This window comes from Sapajus apella, unplaced genomic scaffold (assembly GCF_009761245.1).
Source record: "Sapajus apella isolate SASKATOON/1434 unplaced genomic scaffold, GSC_monkey_1.0 scaffold134, whole genome shotgun sequence".
Taxonomy (NCBI): domain Eukaryota; kingdom Metazoa; phylum Chordata; class Mammalia; order Primates; family Cebidae; genus Sapajus; species Sapajus apella.
Window position 1 is genome coordinate 1,076,322 of NW_022437074.1, and position 20,932 is coordinate 1,097,253.

The window sequence follows — 20,932 nt, forward strand, 5'->3', positions numbered from 1 at the left end:
TCCTTCCTTCCTTCCTTCCTTCCTTCCTTCCTTCCTTCCTTTATTCCCTCCCTCCCTCCCTCCCTCCCTCCCTTCCTTCTCTGTATTTTGCAGAGTTTTCCTCTTGTTGCCCAGGCTGGAGTGCAATGGCATGATCTTGGCTCACTGCAACCTCTACCTCCTGGGCTCAAGTAATTCTCCTGCCTCAGCCTCCTGAGTAGCTGGAATTATAGGTGTGTGCCACCACACCTGGCTAATTTTTGTATTTTTAGCAAAGACGGGATTTCACCATGTTGGCTAGGCTGGTCTCAAATTTCTAACCTCAGGTGATCCACCTTCCTCGGCCTCCCAAAGTGCTGGGATTACAGGCATGAACCACCACACCTGGCTGGAGTGATCTCTTTACAGTGAAAATCTACAATGCCTGTGCATCAGGGACATAGGAATGAGAGCTAGTGTTCCTGAAAACCCAGACTAGGATTTGAATCCAGACATTGCCCATGTGACTGGAGGTACCTTCATTTTCTTATCTGTAAAATGGGAACAAACTTATCTATCGCTTAGGGTTGTAAGGTTTTCAACAGTTAGCACATAAAGAGCATTTTGGGTCAAGCCTGGTGGCTCACACCTGTAATCCAGCACTTTGGGAGGGTGAGATGGGTGGATCATGAGGTCAGGAGTTGGAGACCAGACTGGCCAACGTGGTGAAACACCATCTCTACTAAAAATAAGAAAATTAGCTGGGCATGATGGTGTGTGCCTGTAATCCCAGCTACTCGGGAGGCTAGGCAGGAGAATCGCTTGAACCTGGGAAGTGGCAGCTGCAGTGAGCCAAGATTGTGCCTGCACTCCAGCCTGGGTAACAACAAGAGACTCCATCTCAAAAAAAAAAAAAAAAAAAAAAGAAAAAAAAAGCATTTTGAACAGGGCCTTGACTGTATTATATGTGGTAGCTATGATTACAATTATTAAGTGAAGCCTAATTTTCATAGAGTGGTTTGCAGGCCATCTACAAAGATGATCTGCCTTCCAAGTCAGCTTCTCTCTCTTCTCTCCCTATGAGCCTGTGTTCTCCTTATAGCTCTCACCACATGCACACCATGCTGTTTCTCACTTCCATATGATGCTGGGCCTTCAGTTTGGTCTCATCTCCCTGGAGCAGTCTTTACCAACTTCTTCTCTCTGCCCAGCCACCAGCCCTCAGGGAGGTTAGGATTCCATGGCCATTTCTGTTCTGTCAGCCTACATAGCCCTCTGTCCTCCGATCCACAACATTGGAGTTGTCTGTTTACCACTGAAGTATGCCGGTATGGATAGTTGGGGCTGTGACCTATCCATTTTTGTGTCTAACACAGGATCTGGTAGAGAGTTGGTGATTAATAAATAATTAATGCTCATTGAATGAGTATAGGGACTGCTTTCTTCTTTCCTGCTTTTTTTTAAAGGTAACAGGACATATCAAGTCTCAAGCTCTTTCCACCAGTCTATGCATCCCATTCCCTACTCTCTCCCTCCCTCCATGTCCCATTTCCCAAGCGCACGTCAGAATTCTAGTTTCAAGTACACTGAATTTGGTTTCCCCCATGAAGGCTCTTACTGGTGGTTCAGAGCAGACCTTTCTTCTCTGTAAAGTGTTTTCACAAGAATGCTAGTGGCACTGCATTGAAGCTAATTATTAATGCTTATATGCATGCGTGAAAACAGATCATCTCATGACTCTAGGAAAGAACGATGCAGGTTTCCAAAACAAATAGTTTGTTTTTCAATAACATATTCATAGTGGAAGTGTTTACAACTGTTATACTTTTCTAACCCAAACAATTTCACTGTGTGACTCAGTTCCAACAGGTTAGAAGGATGGGGCTGCACTTCCCATGGAGCAAACACCAGGGGGAGCTAAAGGGCAGCTAGTAAGCAAACCTGAGACTGACTGGGTCTCCCTTGGACATCAGCGTGGAGAGGGGTCCTCCTGGCAGAGCAGAGGTAGGGCTGATAAGCACTGACCATCTGAGATACTTTCTAGCTTTGCCTTCAGTTTTTCATAAGATCGTGATCTTTGGTAAGTCTTTTGATCTTCACTTAGCCAATTCACAAGTAGATACTTAGGGGCCAACATGAATTTAGCTACAACATACCCCCAATATTCTAAGCTGCCTGAAGGAATGTGCTGCCAGTGTTTGTTTTTATTCTGCCAGCCATTCATAACTATGTGGGTTTGCTTGCATGCATTTGGGTGAATAGGAAGGAGTGAGGTCAGCACCTGGCATGTACACTGCTGATGCTGAGATACCAACTTACACAAACGAAACTTTCTATTTGTACAAATTGAGCCATGCTATGCTTACATGTTCTTAAAATAATAGATATACAATCTGTTCCAAAGGACTCTAGACAAAACAATAAAGAGAATTTTAAAGAAATTTCCAGGCATGTTCTTCAGTTGTGATCTACAGTTCCAATCGTACTCATATAAGTGCATGCAAAATAAATTAGATTTGGATACTAGAAATTAATAAAGCTATAACTGGCATTGCAAGTTTTTCAGAAACGTGGACTTCTCAGTGTCTTTCACATTCTCATCCAAATTCTAAATAGAGTTTACAAGATTCTGGTCAGGAATATTTATACAGAAATAAACAACAAGGGACTGCTCACTGACATGCAAGAGCAATCCAGATCTTCACCTCTGATGCAGAGGTGTTTAAAACAAAACCCAACTGGAAGCAAATGACTGCCTGCTTCAAGCATAATACTTAAATTCCTTCTCCACATTATTAATATTGGCCCTCAGAAATGAGAAAGAACTGTGGTGTTATTTCACCCCGGGGACCTCTAAACCACTGCCTCTTCTTAATAAATTGCAGGCTGCTCTGGTCTGGCTTTGGCTACAAGCTTATGTGACACATGGACTGTGTTATTATGAGCCTGCTGTAATGTCAGCATGGGGACACAGGGACCTCAGACCTTGAGTCCAGACTTACTATCTTGTTTTTTTTTTTTTTTCTTTAACGTAAAAAAATGTTCTCATTTAGCTTCATGACCAAGGACTTCTGCTGAGATGAGGTCTGGGCTTCTGAGCCTGCCTACAGTGGCTTCACCCTATTCCAAGGCAACTCTGGAACATGGACCGCTCTTCAAGGGCACAGAACAACTAATGGATCCACTTAAAATGAAGACAACAAGATTACTCATTTGCAAAGAGGGAGCAACATCCCCTGAATATCACTTTCAGACCAGTTATGACCTAACACTGCCTATTGTGAGAGTGTCCAGCACATGATTGTTTTATATCTGGACTTGAGGCTGACGCTGTATTTGATTCACATTTGTTTTACTGCTCCTAGTACAGAGTCAAGTACATAATAGGGCGCTAAACACACATTTGTCAAGTGAATGAACCCAGAGGGCCAAGCCACTTGCTGACTGGTGTAGCAATGGAATTAGTCTGGGCATAGGGGGAGTCCCAGGAGCAAAGGGGTCTGAAACTGCTGAGGGAGAGCCCAGTTATGGCAACATGAGAGCCCAGTTATGACAACAAGGGTATCTCTGGCAAGACAGGGTGAGAGGCTGGATGAGGTGTGGAAATGAATGTGATCCAGTGAGGAGGGGGAATTCTGTGGAGAGCCAATGCTGGCCCATCTGGTGCAGAACCTACCCCACTCTGCAACAGAGAAACGTGTTTAAACCCTGTCACACCCCCATCAACCAAAAAAGATCAGACTGGTATTTTACTTGATAACCAGGAAGAAATAGTGATGGCTAATGTTGTGTGCCATCTTGGCTAGGCTATGGTGCCCAGTTCCTTGGTCAAACATTAGTTTAGATGTTGCTGGGAAGGTGTTTTTAAGATGTGACTAACATTTAAATCAGTAGACTTTGAGAAAAGCAGATGACCCTCACAATGCCAGTGTAGTTCCTCCAGCCAGGTGAATGCCTTAAGAACAAAGACTGAAGTTTCCCAAAGAAGAAACAATTGTACCTCAAGACAGCAACACGGAAATCCTTCCTGAGTTTCCCATCTGCTGGCCTGCCCTACCTACTGCAGACTTGCCAGCCCCCACGATCATGAGAGTCAAGTCCTTAAAATAAATCTTTGTGTCTTTGTATAGACACATATCCTCCTGGTGTGAGTCTCTGAAGAAACCTGACTTATACAGGAGCTGGGAAGCAGATGTGCTCTAGGGCTCTCGACAGGGTTGTGAAGACAGAGCCTTGCAGGGAAGGAGGGAGCCCAGGTGTTGCACGTTATTCACCACCTTGGAGAAGGTCCCTGCTAGGTGCACTGGCAGTGCCCCAAAGTTTGGATTTGCACCAGAAGTTGAGAGGCCAGAACTTATTCTCCCATTGGAAAGATGTTCCCAACAGCAGCTGGGCTCTTCTCAGAGCCCACAGTAACCAACATTATCTTCGTGCATCCTGCTTTTTGGAGCTGACGCCCTGATTGGGCAGCTCCTGCTTTCCTCTCTCCTCCTCTTGTTCCCCTCCCATATTCCCATTGCAGGATGGGTTCACCAGGCTTTCGGGGGCCAGCCTGGGCGCCTATCCATACAGACTGTGGCTTCTGTGGGATATAAAGTCTGAGCAGTGAGAGGGACGCGGGGGTCCTAGGGCGGTGCTTTCCTTTCACTGCCTACTGGCATCAGCTACGGGGAGGACCCTTCCTGCTCCCCAGCATTCCCCAAATCCCTGCTCTAAGAGTCCCCGAAGAGTACCTCTGCTGTGACCCCAGACAGACTCATTTTGTGCCAGGAAGGGGAAGTCACACGAAGACTCTCCAGCTAACATTAGAAAGACCCGGTACAGAGACCCCAGTTTGCCCTGCCAGTGAGATCCAGAGACGCGCCAGAAAGAACCAGCCCCCAGGGACCCACTGGCTCAAGACAGGGAGACCTGGTCCCCCCGCTGAGACTTACCTATTTCGTCACCCAAGGAGGAGTTGAGGATTGCGCCTGCAGACATGACGACGGCGCAGCTGCGCAGGCCGCGCGGGTGCAGCTGGCTCAGGGGCACGGCGGGCACCAGGCGCCGCCAGCCCAGCGCGGAGAAGGGCGCCTCGGTGCCGTCCAGCGTCCGCACGCGCGCGCGGCTCCGCAGCTGGCACAGCAGCTGTGCCCTGCTCAGCCCGGCCTCCCGCTTCCCGCGGAAGCGCACTCCGTGCTTGTTGGCGGTCAGGTAATCCTTCATCGCCTTCTGCAGGCGCGGGTTCAGCATTTTGGAGGAGACGTTCCCCTTCCAGAGGCGGTACAGGAAGGCCCTGGACATGGAGGAGTACAGCCTGTCGCCGTCGTCGCCCTCCTCCAACACGTGGCTCCTTCTCTGCCTCCGGTGCCTCTTCTTCACCCGCCTCCTCTGGATCCGTGCAGCCGGCAAAGCTCCCTCCAGTGGGCCTGGCTCCCCCGGGGAAGGGAATCCCAATGTCCCCTGAGTGTGGCTGTGCCACCCTGGCTGACCAGCAGCAAAAAAGTAGTCCTCGTCCTCTGGATAGAAAGCACTTTGAGATTTTCTTCCCACCTGGGATGAAAAAAACTCTTCATGTTCAAACACATCTTGGGACTGAGCCCATTTCTGTGGGTCTCCAGGCTCTGCGTGAAAGGGGCCAGCTGGGTGTGCGCGGGGCAGCGGCTGGTGTGCGTCCAGGCCCCCAGGCGGGGAGGGCTCATGCGCGGCGCCCATGATGGCCCGCTGCTTCCCCTGTAATGGCAGGAGCCTCCTGGTCTCCAGGAAGGAGAGGGAGCTGGGCACAGGCTCAGCGGGGTTGCTGTCGGTGAAGTAGATGAAAATGAGCAAAAAGAGGAGCCCCCAAGCGAATATTCCGAAAAGCATTCGTTGTCTCCATTGCTTCAGGTGTGGCTTCATGGCAGGTCTCCGGAGTCAGCACCTTGTGTCCTAAAGCAGATGGGTGGCAGAATGAACCTGAAAAACAGCCAGATGCCACAGTTAGCCAACATGGGACATCTGCTCAGATGCTGCTGAGGACATTCTATCTTGAGCAGTGTTTCTGTAGCGGTGGGGTGGGGTTGTAGAACGGGCACTAGAAACCGGAATCATCCAGGAGCTTTAGCTAAATCCAGATGTGACATCTGTTCCCCCCCCGCCCCCAACTCCCACTAACCTCTGCAAGACAAGGGATCTCACCATATCAGATGAGTCTCCCGAGAGAGAAGAGGGATGAGTGTGTATTTGCAAAATCCTGCCCATGTAACTCAGGGACATGTGTGCCTTCCCACCTACTGTGGGAAGTAGGGCCCCTGCCCACAAGTTCTTTCTACTTTACAAAATTCCAACTTGGTAGCTGGGTGTGGTGGTGTGCACCTGTAGTCCCAGCTACTCCGGAGGCTGAGGCAGAAGAATTGCTTGAAACTGGAAGGCAGAGGTTGCAGTGAGCTGAGATTCGCCACTGCACTCCAGCCTGGCAACACAGCCTCCATTTCAAAAAAAAAAAAAAAAGAAAAAAAGGAAGAAAAATCTGATTTGGCAAAGCAAAGCCAGAGAGTTAAGCATAGTTTGCCTTCTCTTATCTACTTATCAGACCACCAAAAGCTCGGAGCTCACAGATTTTACAGTAGCACTGCTGTGCACTTCTAAGGAGTGACGGCCATATCTGATTCTTCTTGTCCTCCCCAGCCTGGAAGGCTGCCTAGAACTTACTGGAAGTCCACCGAGGGCACTGAATAAAGCAATACTTCAGTGACTGTGTCTGTGTGTGAATGTTATTTCAGGGTGCCTGTTGTCTTCAACCATGTCCCCCAAAATGCCCTCCTACTTCACCCTTACCGTGAGCTTTTGGTGAGATAAGTGGGAAGTACTTTAAAACTCTAAATAGGAGGAGAGATGAGGAGAGAGCTTGCTGATTCTAGATGAGGTTCAGAGAAAGGGTAACAAAAGGGGACAGAGATGAAAAGATACAGTGAAAGACAGAACCTCTCCTCTGTACAGTATTGCAACTAATATGTATTCCTATGTGGGTAGCACAGCACTTGATACTAAAGGAAACAATAAAACATTCATAAGAAATGCTCCTAACTTCAGGAATTTAAGCAAAGTCCCGGAAAGGCAAAATAACCTAAGGTATGTTTGTGGAATAATAATTAAGCTTGCTGGAACTTCAAGCTGAGCACAAAGCCAAGCGCAGGCAGATATTCAATGAATATTGGCTGAGTAAATAATGTGAGCTTGTGTTTGTACGTGTGATTTGCAGGAGGCTTTGTGTGTCCGTGGATATGCATGGGTGTTTGGGTGGGTGTGCTGGAAGAAGCAGCAAGACCATTTGGGGAAAACATAATTGGAAAGCTATCCTCTTCCAGCTCTGGAGGGTCTTCAGTGCCTACCTGGATGTCTGGGGATATGCTGTATAAGAAATAGGGAGTGCGTGAAGTTCTGAGAGCAAGGGAGTGATGCAGTGGTCCCATGGGCATTCAGGAGATTCCTTGGTGGCAGGTAAGGCAGGGAAGAGTACAGGGGGGCAACACAGACTACAAAGAGGTCATTAGTAGAAATTAGATACTCAGGAAGTAGGGTGATTCTGAGGGGAGGAGCTGCCAGGGGGAATCTGTGACCCCCATGCTCCTTCCCGTGGACAGACTGACCACGCCAAAATGCAAAGGCATGTAGGGGCATGGCTGCAATGCAATGGTTGTCTTTTCACTCAAAAAGATAGGAACTGAAATCAAAATGAATGTTCCTGCCTCAGTGCGGTCACCCTGGAAAGTCATACAATGTCGCTGGTGAGAAAGGACATGCCAAAGTAAAAAAACCTACATTCCTTTTGTGGCTCTGTGGCTGATTAAAGGTGGACACAGATCTTTTGACCCTCTGCCCAGAGAGCGGCAGGGTCTGTATATCCCCCTATTAAATAAGGACAGGCCTGATGACTGCTCGGAGTAGTAGAATATGGTGGTAGTGAAACTATGCCAGTTACCAGGCCCAGGTCTGGCATTTTCCACTTCCTGTCTCTCAGAACACTCACTCTGGGGGAAGCCAGGCACCAGTGAAAACATGTCCCTAAGCTTAACCCAGAAGGCACAGAGGAAGTCCAAGCTAGGAAAGTCCACATGGAATGAAAGATGCCAAGTCAGCCCCAAGCTGTTCCGGCCGTCCCAGCCATCCCAGCCCAGGCACCAAATACGAAGAGCGAAGAAGTCATCCTGGGTGTCCAGCCTGCCGCACTTTCCTATGACTCCATCCCCAGACGACATCTGACTGCAACCCCACTGAAGACCCGACCGGAAAGCCAGCCTAGCTCAGTCAGTTCATGGAACGGTGAGTGATGATGATGATAGATTGTTGTTCTAAACCATTAAGTTATTTTTTATTTGTTTTGGTTTGAGGTATGTATAGATGTATATAAATGCATTTGTATACACATACATGTATTTGTTTTAAATTTTAGATTCAGGGGTACATGTGCAGGTTTGTTACAGGGGCATATTGCATGATGCTGAGTAAACTAAATTTTAAGGTGATTTGTTACATCAGAAGATCATTGGAATAAATTCTAATGGAAATGCTAAATAACTTCCAAAAATCCTCAGTAATATATACAACTATTATGTACCCATAATAATTAAAAAGAAAAATTAAGCAAGAAAAAAGGAAGTTCCAAAAAATGGTTCCAACCATTGCAACATTTTCAGATAAGGCTCTAATATCCCAGAGGGATTCTACAAAAAGCAACGTTCACTTACATGTATAAATTGTGGCTTTTAAACAGTGTTTGCTTTATTTTGTATTCACATAAGAGCAAGGCTATAGATTTTATGTACAGTAATACATCAAATCTACGTAGACAGAATATACTTTAACCAAGCCGGAATCATTGATGCCAAGAAGCAAACGTAGAAGAATTAATACCTACAGTTAACATACTATATATGCAGGTCTATGTTTAGCACTTGTCCTGGATTATTTTATTTGGTGTTTCCAGCATCAAATTAGATAGGAAATACTGTCATCTCAATTTTCTAGATGAGAAAACTGAGTCCCAGAGCAATTAAGTAACCTGCCCAGAACCCCAGAGCTAGCAAGTAGCAGATACTATATGCAAATCCATCTGCTTCATCCTATGGCTCACACCTTTCACCCTAAGTTCTGATTCCATCTGGTCATACCAACCAAGGTTATATTTTCTAAATTTATGCTCCTAAAACTATCTGTGGTGAAGGATAATTTTTCCCCCAAATTGTCACTGTGTGATATTTTCACATTTCCATTGCTGAATGTCTTGGCATTGTCCAGTTGCTAGAAAAGTCTCTAAATGCCTGCTCTCAAGTTCTGAAAACATCAGGAACTGGCAATGTACATTTGTGGATGTGCATCACCTGGGCCCACACTTTGAGTAGCACCTTCCACATGATCTGTCTAACCTGTCCACTCAGGGACAGTGCTTCCAGCTGTAATTTCCAACATGTAGGTCTAGAATGTGCTTCTGATACTTCAAGACTTCCATTAGAAATTGCAAAATTATCCTTAATAACAGTTATTCTGTTGCATCCCACTGGGTGCACTGTGATAAAATGCTGACTTGCTACTGGGAGTTAGTGCAGGCCCCGTGAGTTAAGGGCTCAGGCCTCCTCCGGGAGACTGCCCTCATTTCCCACACCAGCTGTGTGTGGGGTCCCAAAGCCACTCACACTTCCACCTGTCCAACTACCAATCCCCAGACTCTAGGACACCCTTCAGGTTTGATTATTTGCTAAAGCTAACATGACTAACAGAAGTCAGGGAAGTACTGTATTTATGGTTATGGTTTTATTGTAAAGGATGCACATAGGGTGAGATCTGACGGGAATGCGGTTCCATGGCCTTTCTCTATGGAATCTGGAGGTATTACTCTCCCAGCACATCAGTGTGTTTATGAACCAGAAGCTCCACTGAACCCCAGAATCTAGAGTTTCTAGAGTTGCTATTAGGGCTCTATTAGCTAGCCATGATTGATTAAATCACTGGCCATGTGAGTGAACTTAATCTCCAGGGCCCCTCTTCTCCCTGGAGGTTGGGCAGCCCAAGTTCAAACCCTGCAATTTCATCTGGTTGATCTTTCTGGTGATCAGAGCCCAAGCTGAAGCTACCTGGGGGCACAAAGTGAGTTCCCTTGTTAGCACAATGAAATCAGTCCTACCGCTAAGGAAATCCCAAAAGTTTTAGAAGCTCCATGCTGGGAGCACCAAGCCTGCAGCAGCTGATTTAAAAGGCAGTCTTTTTGTTTCTGACCGGTAATCATCATCTCCTGGTTTCCCTGCACTGAGCAACAGCTCTGGTGGACAAAGAGAAAGTGTGAAACTCAGGTTTCTGATTTCAGCATTTGCTCCAGCAAATATATATATATATATATATATATATATATATATATATATATATATATATTTAAAAGGTGAAATGTGTGCAGAGTGGTGGGAAGTGCAACAGCAAAAACAAAGCTTTGAGCTGTTGGGAGGAGCTCAAAACCTCTGGCCTGGAGGGCTTGGGGCTGAGATCCAGTGCCCCCTACACCAGAGAAGCTAATGTTGCCTTGGTTTGACTAGTAAGGAAGCCACAGTCAGGAACTCCAGCTGAGAAAGTGAACTTGTGAAATTTCATGGCAGGATTCAAATTATCAGACGTAAAATTAAATAATTCAAATTTAAAATAATTCAAGCTTAAAGCTACTAGAACTTGAAATTATCTTGAACCTTGAGAGAAATGTGGCTATGCAGCCTGTGTCATGTGGCAGATAGCTGCAACTTTTGCCTTTTTGTTCCTGCAAATAATTGGAAAGACCAAGCAGTGCCAGAGATAAGACCCTCTCAGGTCATCGCACCTCCTCATGGGATAATAAAGCATTCTTCCTCAAAATGGAACAATCTGTAACCAGTCGAACAGCTGTGGCATATATACATGGTCTTGTATGGAAAATGCTGTGATCCTGCTGGAACTTCTCTGTCTCTGCCTATATAATTGAAACTTCAACTTCTCTGATTTGGAAACACTGATCCCATTCATTGGCAGCTGGTGCTTTCCCAGGTGGCCAGCCTCAAGCTTTGCGCTCAAATAAACTCTGTGCTTAATCACATTTTCTGAACCTCATTATTTAAGGTTGACACAGATGTAAACTGAAAATAAATTCCTAAGCCCTTCAACTGACCCAACAGACCCCCACTTGGCCAGATGGACCCGAGGGAAACCTGAGAAACTTAATTTCCAGCCGTGACTGGAAGGGAGGTTAGACATGTCTCCATATACTCCCCTCTCCCTTTGGAGTTTAGACATAACTGACCAGGACTTATATTAAAATAGAGATAATAAACTGTCCAAACTAACTCTTTGTGGCAATTAGATACCAAATTCCAATGTGACTCTGGTATAGCATCACATGACAGCTAGCAGATCCTGAAGGAAATCAAAATCTTTTACCCCAAAATATATTTCTTTGACATATTTTGAGATGGCCACGTAAAGCCGTCTTTTGTGGGGAAAAATTTGCATTGATAGAGAATCTCCTTTACTGCAGTCTAGGCCTTTCCTGGACCCAGGAGAGATTAAATGTGAGTAAACACCTTTAAGGTCCCAAAAGAGACATTTACCATCTATCCTCTCTGAAGGATACGATCTATGAGGCTTCATTTCTATAACAAAAGCCTTGGCTTCCACAACCCCTCTTAACTCAAGCATTTATTTCTACTGACTTCAAGTCTTGAGACAAAGCTTAACTCTTTCAACCAACCAACTGCCAATCAGAAAATCTTTGAATGTACCTATGACCTATAAGCCCCCATTTTGAGATATCCCACCACTTTAGGCTGAGCCAATGCACAGCTTTCATGTATTGATTAATGATTTTTTCTACCATTCCTAACTCCCTAAAGTGTGTAAAACCAACCTGTGACCCAGTCGCCTTGGGCACACGTTCTCAGGACTTCCTGAGACTGTTTGCTGGGCCATGGTCACTCATATTGGCTCAGGTTTTAATATTTTACAGGATTTTTAAAAAATTATTTTTCTTTGCATCAACACAGACATAGCCTCCATTATATGAAAACGTCTAGTTTCTAATTGGAAGATGGGAAGCCTTGTTTGTCATGGGGAGATGACACACAGGAAACGGAGGGAGAAGAATGAGAGGATGTCAGAGGACATAAACAAAGAGAAGAAGCACCTAGCAGGACAGAGGGGGCAGCGTTGGTGCCAGGACCCTGTGGCAGAGTTTGCTCTCTCTGCCTGCTGTGCTGAGAAGTAGAAAGAGGCAGGATTTGTGAAGCTCTCTGAGAATCTTGAAAGGAGTATTCCGGTGCAAAGAATGTCGTCTCTTCATTAGGTGGAACCTAAGTGGCTCCTAATGCACAGGAATAAAAGGAAGGAATGGATTTGCTGCACTGCCTGAATTTGTGATTAGGCCTCAACTTTTAATAATCCAAAAGCCTCCCCTGCAGCCTCTGGAGCTGTAAACCTTCTGCTGCCAATTAAGGGAACATTCTCCAAGATGATTAAGTCTAAAGGCAATGTCAAACCCTCTGCCAGCAGAATGTTATGGAAATCACAATCTGCATCATGGGTCTCAGTCATCAGCATATCTGTAACAAATCCAGGTTAGACAGATGTGGGAGCACCCTCAATGTTTTCCCTTGAAATGACCATAAGCCTAATAGGAAGGCTTGGCTAAGCAATAGAAAACGCATCTTTTCCTCCAATATAGTCTATCTGAAATATTATAATTATACAGCTTAAAGAAAGTCATCACTAATACTCACTGTCATATCCCATCATTAGCTGGTGTGATACAAATGACATCGGGGGATATAAGAGGCCCATCAGGCAAATCATCTGTCCCCAGGCACCAATGGGAAAGTGCTCCTTAAATACACCTTCAGGTGTGCTTTGTCTACGACGGTTTAAGTGACTGGGGCTGTCACGTTCTTGCCAGTTTTCCCCTAGGAAGAGCACTGGCAAGATTATGCTCATACTGGATTGAGTGTGACTTTCTTTTCCTTTCCACTGCAGTTGTAAAGTGGCAATGCAAAGGTTTGAATTCCCAGTGGATGTTCTTTGCCTATTTGAACTACTTTTCCCCATTGCCATTCTTTCTCCCCATTCTCAGCCCTTTCTGGCCAAGGCTCTAGGGAACTTCTATTTTTAGAGGCAGAATCAAAAGTGCCCCTCTGCTAGAAATCACGGTGATTGTTCCACTTGCTAGAAAGGTCAGTGCCCATGTCTTAGATACTAATTCCCAAACAAAGACACAAGTCACATTTCCTATGGATATTCAAACTAGCACAAAAGAGTGTTTAACTTCTCCTTCAAATTGTTCTGCGAGAAATCACATTTTCCAAAAGGCACAATTTATCACGAGTTGTCAGATGAAACTATGAAATGTAAACACTGCCACAGAGGAACATTACAATGCACCTTAAGGTTAATGCAGCTAACTTCTTATTTTGTTCAAAGGCAAAGAGAAGTTAACTCTAGGTCTTGCCACTTTAACGATGTCCCTCTTAAGCCCTGTGGTTGACAAGCTTTATTGTCCATTTTCTTGACTCGAGAGTGTTTTTTGTTTGGTATTTTTGGGTTTTTCTCTTTATACACTTTGAATGATGTGTCTGCTATGAATCGCCAGCTGGCTAGGTTTTGTGTGGGTCCCAGACACACTCACGTCCTTTTTTTGTGTGGAAGAGTTGTCTGCACTAATGCTAAGTCTAAGTATTTATTTTAATGTTGAGATCATAAAGAAGATTTAGCATGTGAGCTGTAGTGAGACACTCGTGTATCTTAATGGCCTTCAGGAGTCATTTTCTTTCGAGAATCATTTTTTCTAAAATTAGCTCTTGTCACATACCCAAGAAAACATCCAGTCTGCAGCAAAGAGGAAGATACCTCCCTCAGCTGGAATTCTTTGATCTCTTAACACCCTCGTTGGCGCTTTTTACAAATGGGCCCTTTTCTTTTCTTTCTTTGCTTTCGGTAAATGTGAGAAAGTCTCCAGACTGCTAAAGGCAGAACAGCAAGGATGCACTCCCTAATTCATTCTCCCTCTAGCCTTTGCCCATTCTTAAGCTAATGTCCAGAAGAACAGAAAGAAAAAGGTCGGTCAGGTCAGCGGAGCCTGTGGTATGGGGAGGACATCCCCCTTTCTAAGGAGTAGAGTCCCACAGGATTGCAAAATCTTTGCTGCCTCAGAAGGGCAGCCCCCTTGCAGGCAGTGCCCTCTCCTTGTGATGGCGCTGTTTGACACCAGAATGTATGGAGCAGTCCCACTTGCTAGGAAGGTCACTCCTAGGGCTGGCAGACGCAGTGACCTCGCTTGGCTGAGGCATAAGTTTAAAACACTGGTGCCCAGGCTTCTGGTTAATGTAAATTCATGTGTTTGAGTAGTCCACGAGGGGGATGCCTGTAAGGTTCGTGAAAGCGGGGGGTGAGGGAACCACATCTTATTCAGTCTTGTATTCCCATCAGCCAACCTGCCTCTTCTACGTGCTTCTCAGCTTGGCGGAGGTGTCTGGCTTGTTGTAGGGTTAGTTCTGAGTCATTAACAGCAGTCACAGCAGGAGTCGGGGGCAGGTGGGTGCATGAGCAGCAGGTATCCCAGGCTGCCACCGGCCAAATGCTTGTGCTGTGCTGGGCATTGTATCTAGCACCTCACACACATGTCTCGTTTCAATTCCTCGTCTCAGTTTAATCTTGACAACAAATTCCTTAGTAAACATTATTTGTCTCATTAGGCCTATGAAAGCTCCATTGGCCCCTTTCTGGTTTACTGTCCCAAAGCCCCTATCTGTTTTTCACTAGAACATGAAGCCAGAAAAAAATTGCTAGGGTCAACTCAGGCACCAGTCTTAAACTTTTAACAAGATTTATTTTTCCTTTTGGCTACAAAGTACTATGCCTAATTTCATTCCAACTCCTTACATTTAGCAGAACAAGTGATCCCCTGCCATGCCTAGCTTTGTTTGCTGGGGTAACTGATGTTCCCACTTAGGCTTTATAATCCATACTTTCGCATGCCCTGCATTCGCCAGAGATAGCTTAGTGCCGGGACACCTGCCAAGCGGATTTTGCCTAGGCAGAGTGGGCTACAGATTTACTAACATTTCCATAGAGACTACAGGCGTTAGGCTCGCGGTTGCAGGGGTTTGCTACCTCGGTAGGAAGGCAAAATGGTTCTGCCTGTGTTATTGCGTGATCCCAGGACTGCTGAATAAATGACAACAATATAGATGAAAGTAATCCTGAAAGGCTTCAAAGAGGAGGAGGTCCAGAGCTGGACATCGAAGGATGCATGGGTATGGAGGAGAATCATTGATTTCAAGCCAGTGGAACACCTGGGCCCAATATTATCAGTAAATAAATATTTCTGAAATCATTGAATGTCTGAAATTAAGAAAGTTAGTCGTGGAAATGTACTGTAATGGGATTGCCTGACCAGGGGCTGTTGGCTGGTTCAGGAGGGGAAGGGTGCCTCTTGTACCGTGCTTCTCAGCTTGGCAGGGGTGTCTGGCTGGCTCCAGGCAAAACCATAGTTAGGCTGTTGCAGGGTTAGATCCGAGTCCATTTGTGGCAGGAGTCAGGGGGCTGGCAGGCGCCAGGAATGAGAATGTGTATGCTGGGCAGACTCATAATGAGCGGGGGCTAGACAAGGGTGATGGTATTATCTTTCTGGGTCAGGTCATTCCAGCAGTACAGGGTTTTTGTTCAAGAGACAGGGCAGATGGGAACTAGTTTAACAGGCACAGACTCACATATGTGAGCCACTCTGGGCAGCTCCCAGTTGAGGAACGGGGAGGTGGAAATGATTTCAGACGTCTATCAGTGATTGTGCAGAGACACAACACAAGCTGCCTACTAGCTAGGGTCTGCTGGCTTCTGGAAACAGCATTCATCTGCTTTGGACTCAGTGGATTGTTTGTTTTACAATAATTAGTATTCAAATATTTATGCTTCGTACCAGAAAGGTGCCAAGGCTCGTGACTGAAGCTGTAAATTCGCTTCAGCCCTGACGGCTAATACTAAGAAGATGGAAGATGTATACCTGCCATTGAGACTTGAAAGGTTAGGTGAATTCCTGAAACGTTAAGTCGGTTTTAGAGCAAAAGCATAGGTGGCCAGCAGGTGGCTTTTACAAGGAGCCTTCTGTACCAGCAGAGGCCACATTTCTTAGGAAAAGCAATGTAGCCCAGGAGGGATGCAGGGCATCACTGGGCTGGCAGTGAATGGGCATAAGACGGTGAGGGGGCATCGACACCATGCAGGTGGCCAGTCAGGGCCACCACTCTCAGCCTAGTCAACCAATATGTTCAAGTTTCATGCCCTGAGGAACAGTCAATATTTAGATTTAATGATATGCCACAGGAATCTTGGTCAATTTTTTGTTTCATAAAATAGGTACAAATGAAAAGAGGATCCTGGTATACACAAAAATCACCCTGGCAGATGCAGAGGTACCGGTGAAAGTCATAGACAGGTGAACATTTTTCTGGGCATGTACAGATGGAAGCTGTTTGCTTTGCAATGCTATGTAGAGGCTGTGGTCGAGCAGCAGGGACACCTCTTAAGTTTGATTTTTGAGGATGAAATTTTAAGAACTTATTCAAAGAAAATGTCAAGTTGCTAATTTATTATTGCTTTTTATGATAGGATACATTAGCCATAAAAGTCACAGGAAAAACCATCCATGAGGTGGTGATTTTAATAGAAGACTTGGGTTGAGAGAAATCTGTTAATTTTGATAGGAAAACACATATGCGGCTGGGTGCAGTGGCTCATGCTTGTAATCCCAGCACTTTGAGAGGCTGAGGTGGGCAGATTATCTACGGTCAGGAGTTTGAGAATAGCTTGATCAACATGATGAAACCCTATCTTCACTAAAAATTCAAAAATTAGCCAGGCATGGTGATGTATGCCTGTAATCCCAGCTACTCGGGAGGCTGAGGCAGGAAAATCACTTAAACTTGGGAGGGAAAGGTTGCAGTGAGCCGAGATTGCACCTGTGCACTCCAGCCTGAGCGGCAGAGCAAGACTCCATCTCAAAAACAAAACAAAATAAAACAAAACCCACACACATATACACACATGTTTTGGAGTCAAATGTAAAATCGACGTGAATATTTAATACAAAATATGAGCCTTCAAAGAAATTTCTTAGTGTGGGGCTTTCAACTCTGCCCTCTGCTCCTCTTGAGCTGACTGCTGTCTGTCCGTAGACCGGCCTCTCTGGGCAGGCGTGAGCAGCACGGCCTTGGAGGTTGCTGGAGTGACACTCAAGAACAAGGCCTCACTGCCGACAAGAATAACCTAGATACAGGTCAGGTGCTTTCTCTCCAGTCTATTTGTCCAGTGTTCACGTTTCAATGCCAGTAAACAAGATGCTAGATTAGGAATAATTTCTAAATATTACAAAATATTTTTTGAGGTTTCTATCTATGAGGACTAGCTTGCTAACATATCTTCTTCTTATCAACAAGTTCCAGTCATGGCCAGTCAGTGAGTCACTGTTCCCATGTGAACAGCAGCATAAAAGCTTTTTTGTATATGTGTGCATGTGTACACATAAGCACAGAATTGATCATGCATTGCACACTCACCTACTTTACTCATTTTACTCTTTTACTTGCTTTATTCTTGTTTTTTATTCGCTTTACTGATTTTGAAGACATTTGAGCACCTGCTCCATATTGGAGTCTAGGTAAAAATGCTGAGCAAATCAGATATAACTTCTCCCACATCAGCTGATAGTAATGTGGGAAAGAGAAATTATACAAATTCTTCAGGATACTGTGCAGTTTTACTTGATTTTTTTTTCCATTCCCTGTTACCCCATGACCTTCCTCCATTCACAGTGCTAAACGCAAGACTCCCAGCCCTAAAGGATAATCGTGGCAAAGGAACCAGAGGGGAGTTATGTCAATTCTTGGCTTTTAAGTTCAAAAGTTGTGTTTCAAGGAGTGGAAAAGGGAGGTGAAAACATGGGAAGAACACTTGCTAAGCCAGTTTTCTTTTGGCCAAGGGAAAATAAAAATTATCTCTGGGCTGCTGGAAAATGAGAGTGGGAGTTGAAATAGATGACTTAGATACTGTCAAGTGTCTCCAAGGAGAAGTCTCATATCCTACCAACACCAAACCCTCTTGGGCTAGCACCAGGAAGAATAGGACACTGGAGCCCTAGGTAAGTTTGGGGGTTGAATGTAGAAGGGATCTTGACCCACTCTACACCTTTGAATCTTAGATGTGAGGATCTTGCAGGAATTCCCCTCCCCACTGGAAATGGAAGCACTGTGATGAATGCATAAGCCAGAGTTTTCTGTGCTGAGAATGTCAAGGGAGGGCAGCCAGATGGGCCCCAAAGAAGGAAGAATCTGCAGACCTAAAGGAGATGTGCAGGCATGGGAGTGGGGGGCAGGCAGCAGAGGGCAGCACATTGTAGTGCTTCACAAAACAGGAGACCAGGCTGGCTGCCAATGCTGGGACAGTACAACATACGTGTAAGTGGATGCTAACTAAGGACTAGACAATCCCCCTGATGGTGTTAGAGGAATTAGGGGAAGAAAAAAAAGAACCTATGTTTACAACGAAAACTTTATTTAATCACCTAAGAGGGTTGGCAGTAAAATTTCCCCATACTCAGTGGAATGTGGTCTCAAAATATAGCCTAAGTTGGAATTAGATAAAGTTTCATTTTTTGAATACTTGTGGAAGTGGATGGAAAATGCACATCTGCTTCACATATGCACAGTCATAACTGCACTGTGTTCTCTATATACTGATGTTCCCCAAGTTGATATCTATACCCTTGGTTTCTCCTCTGCACTGCAGATACACACAATCAACAAACTACGTGATATCATCATTTAAATGTATTCTGAGAATCTCAAACTTAATGCCCAAACAAATATTTGATGGACATTATATACTGATGTCCCCCGAGTTGATATCTATACCCTTGGTTTCTCCCCTGCACTACAGGTACACATAATCAATAAACTACGTGATATCACCATTTAAATGTACATGTTCTGAGAATCTCAAACTTAACGTCCAAACAAATATTTGTTATTTTTTTTTCCTCTCTTAGTCTTACCCATCCAGCAAACAGCATGGCCAGTCACCCAGTTGCCCAGGTCTAAAACTTTGGTGATGTTCTTGATTCTTTTTTCCATTTACAACCATATTCAATCCCAACCACCAGCAAACCCTGACAACCCTAACTCCAAAATACATCTAGGCTCTGACAATGTGTTGCCTTCTCCACTGTCCCCATGTAGACCTAGTCACCTCTCACCTGAGTTATGTAAGAACTTTTGAGGCCGGGCGCGGTGGCTCAAGCCTGTAATCCCAGCACTTTGGGAGGCCGAGGTGGGTGGATCACGAGGTCAAGAGATTGAGATCATCCTCGTCAACATGGTGAAATCCCGTCTCTACTAAAAATACAAAACATTAGCTGGGCATGGTGGCGCGTGCCTGTAATCCCAGCTACTCAGGAGGCTGAGGCAGGAGAATTGCCTGAACCCGGGAGGCGGAGGCTGCGGTGAGCCAAGATCGCGCCATTGCACTCCAGCCTGGGTAACAAGAGTGAAACTCCGTCTCAAAAAAAAAAAAAAAGAAAAAAAAAGAAAGAACTTTTGAACTGGTCTCCCTGCTTCCCCCATCTCTCTTCTGTAGATGCTCCATGCAGCAGGTGGAGTGACACTTTTCAAATGGAACTTTAACATGGCCAATTCCTGTGTTCAACCTCCCATTATTCTTCCTTATACTTCTACTTAAAAAAAAAAAAAAAGACCCCTTGCAGTGGCCTACAAGGCTGTGTCCCTGCTTGTCTCTCTGCTCTCATCTCTTACTCATGACTTGGCCTCCTTGCTCTCCCTCCCCGGTCCCTTGTTGCCCCTGAGTCAGCTCACACAGCTCCTGGGCATTTACTTGGGCCCTTCCCTCTTCCTGGGACAAGCCTGCTCTAGAACCAGCTTGGCTTCCTCCTAGTTTTGTTGAAGTCTTAGCTCAAATGCTACCTATCAGTAGGTAGCATTTTCTTCTCTTTCTTTCTTCTCTCATGAGCCCTAAGCTCCCATAGAAAGATCTGTCTTTCGGATTGACCATGCATCCTCAGAGCCTGAAACAGTACCTGACACATAGTAAGTACTCAGTCAGTCTAGGAAGAAGGTCGAGGAGGAAATGATTAAGGTGCTGTGGTGAGACAAAAGACTTCGGGCATAATTTCAACTGGTGAGCCTAGGAAGTTCTTTCGGAGGCAGCAAAATTTAAGCTGGGAACAAATGGCTAGTGAGGAGTTAGGTACTTGGGGATGGGGTGCATCTCAAGTGAAGGAAACAAGCATTGCAAAGGGTAGGGCAGCTGAGAGCTGTACACCATGCACTGCAACAAGGGCAGGTACATGGCTTGGATCACCGGTCCTCTCTATAAAGAGTAAACCACTTGTTACCGACTCTATAAATACATTGTGATATGGAAAGAGGCTTCTATGCAATAGACTAGCAACAACTTTTGAAATATAATTTTAATGTTTTTATCACCTCTAATTACGTGAATAAGGTGCAATGGGTTTTAGCATCCCCAACTGTGATCAGTAAAGGCTTTCCCTCACAAATGGTTTTGGCTAAAACTCAACCATATACAATTGGGATGTGGGAACTTAGAAGTACATTTGAAAGTTTATTTTGTGTTGTATGGAACTAGAAAAAGAGAAAAGTGGAAACAATAACATAGCTATACCCTCCCTGCTTCGATTGACTGCACAAAACTTTTGCTGGCTTCAGCAGTTTTACAGTCTAACACACTTAGGAGGCACCAATGCCAATGGCTGGAAACTTGAATCTGCTCTTCAAATGTCAGTGGTAGAAACTAAAGGAAGAGTAGACCAGTCAGACTCTAACTGTGGCTAAATCATCAGACTATGAACACAAAACTAACCAGAATGACACAGGATAATAGCACAGCAAAGGCAAAGAAAAACACCATCTAAAAATTGTGTCTCTGAGAT

At 45.1% G+C, this 20,932-nt stretch overlaps 1 protein-coding gene across 2 annotated transcripts in view; it reads right to left on the reverse strand.

Annotated features, from left to right (window-relative positions):
* Positions 1–20,932, reverse strand: part of ST6GAL2 (ST6 beta-galactoside alpha-2,6-sialyltransferase 2) — an 82,237-nt gene that overhangs the window by 35,471 nt on the left and 25,834 nt on the right. For both annotated transcript variants that reach the window (XM_032263033.1, XM_032263032.1), the window contains exon 2: positions 4,893–5,892. In XM_032263033.1, the coding sequence (XP_032118924.1) occupies positions 4,893–5,835 (943 nt within the window). In that variant the 5' untranslated portion in view covers positions 5,836–5,892. The remainder of the gene's footprint in view (positions 1–4,892; positions 5,893–20,932) is intronic.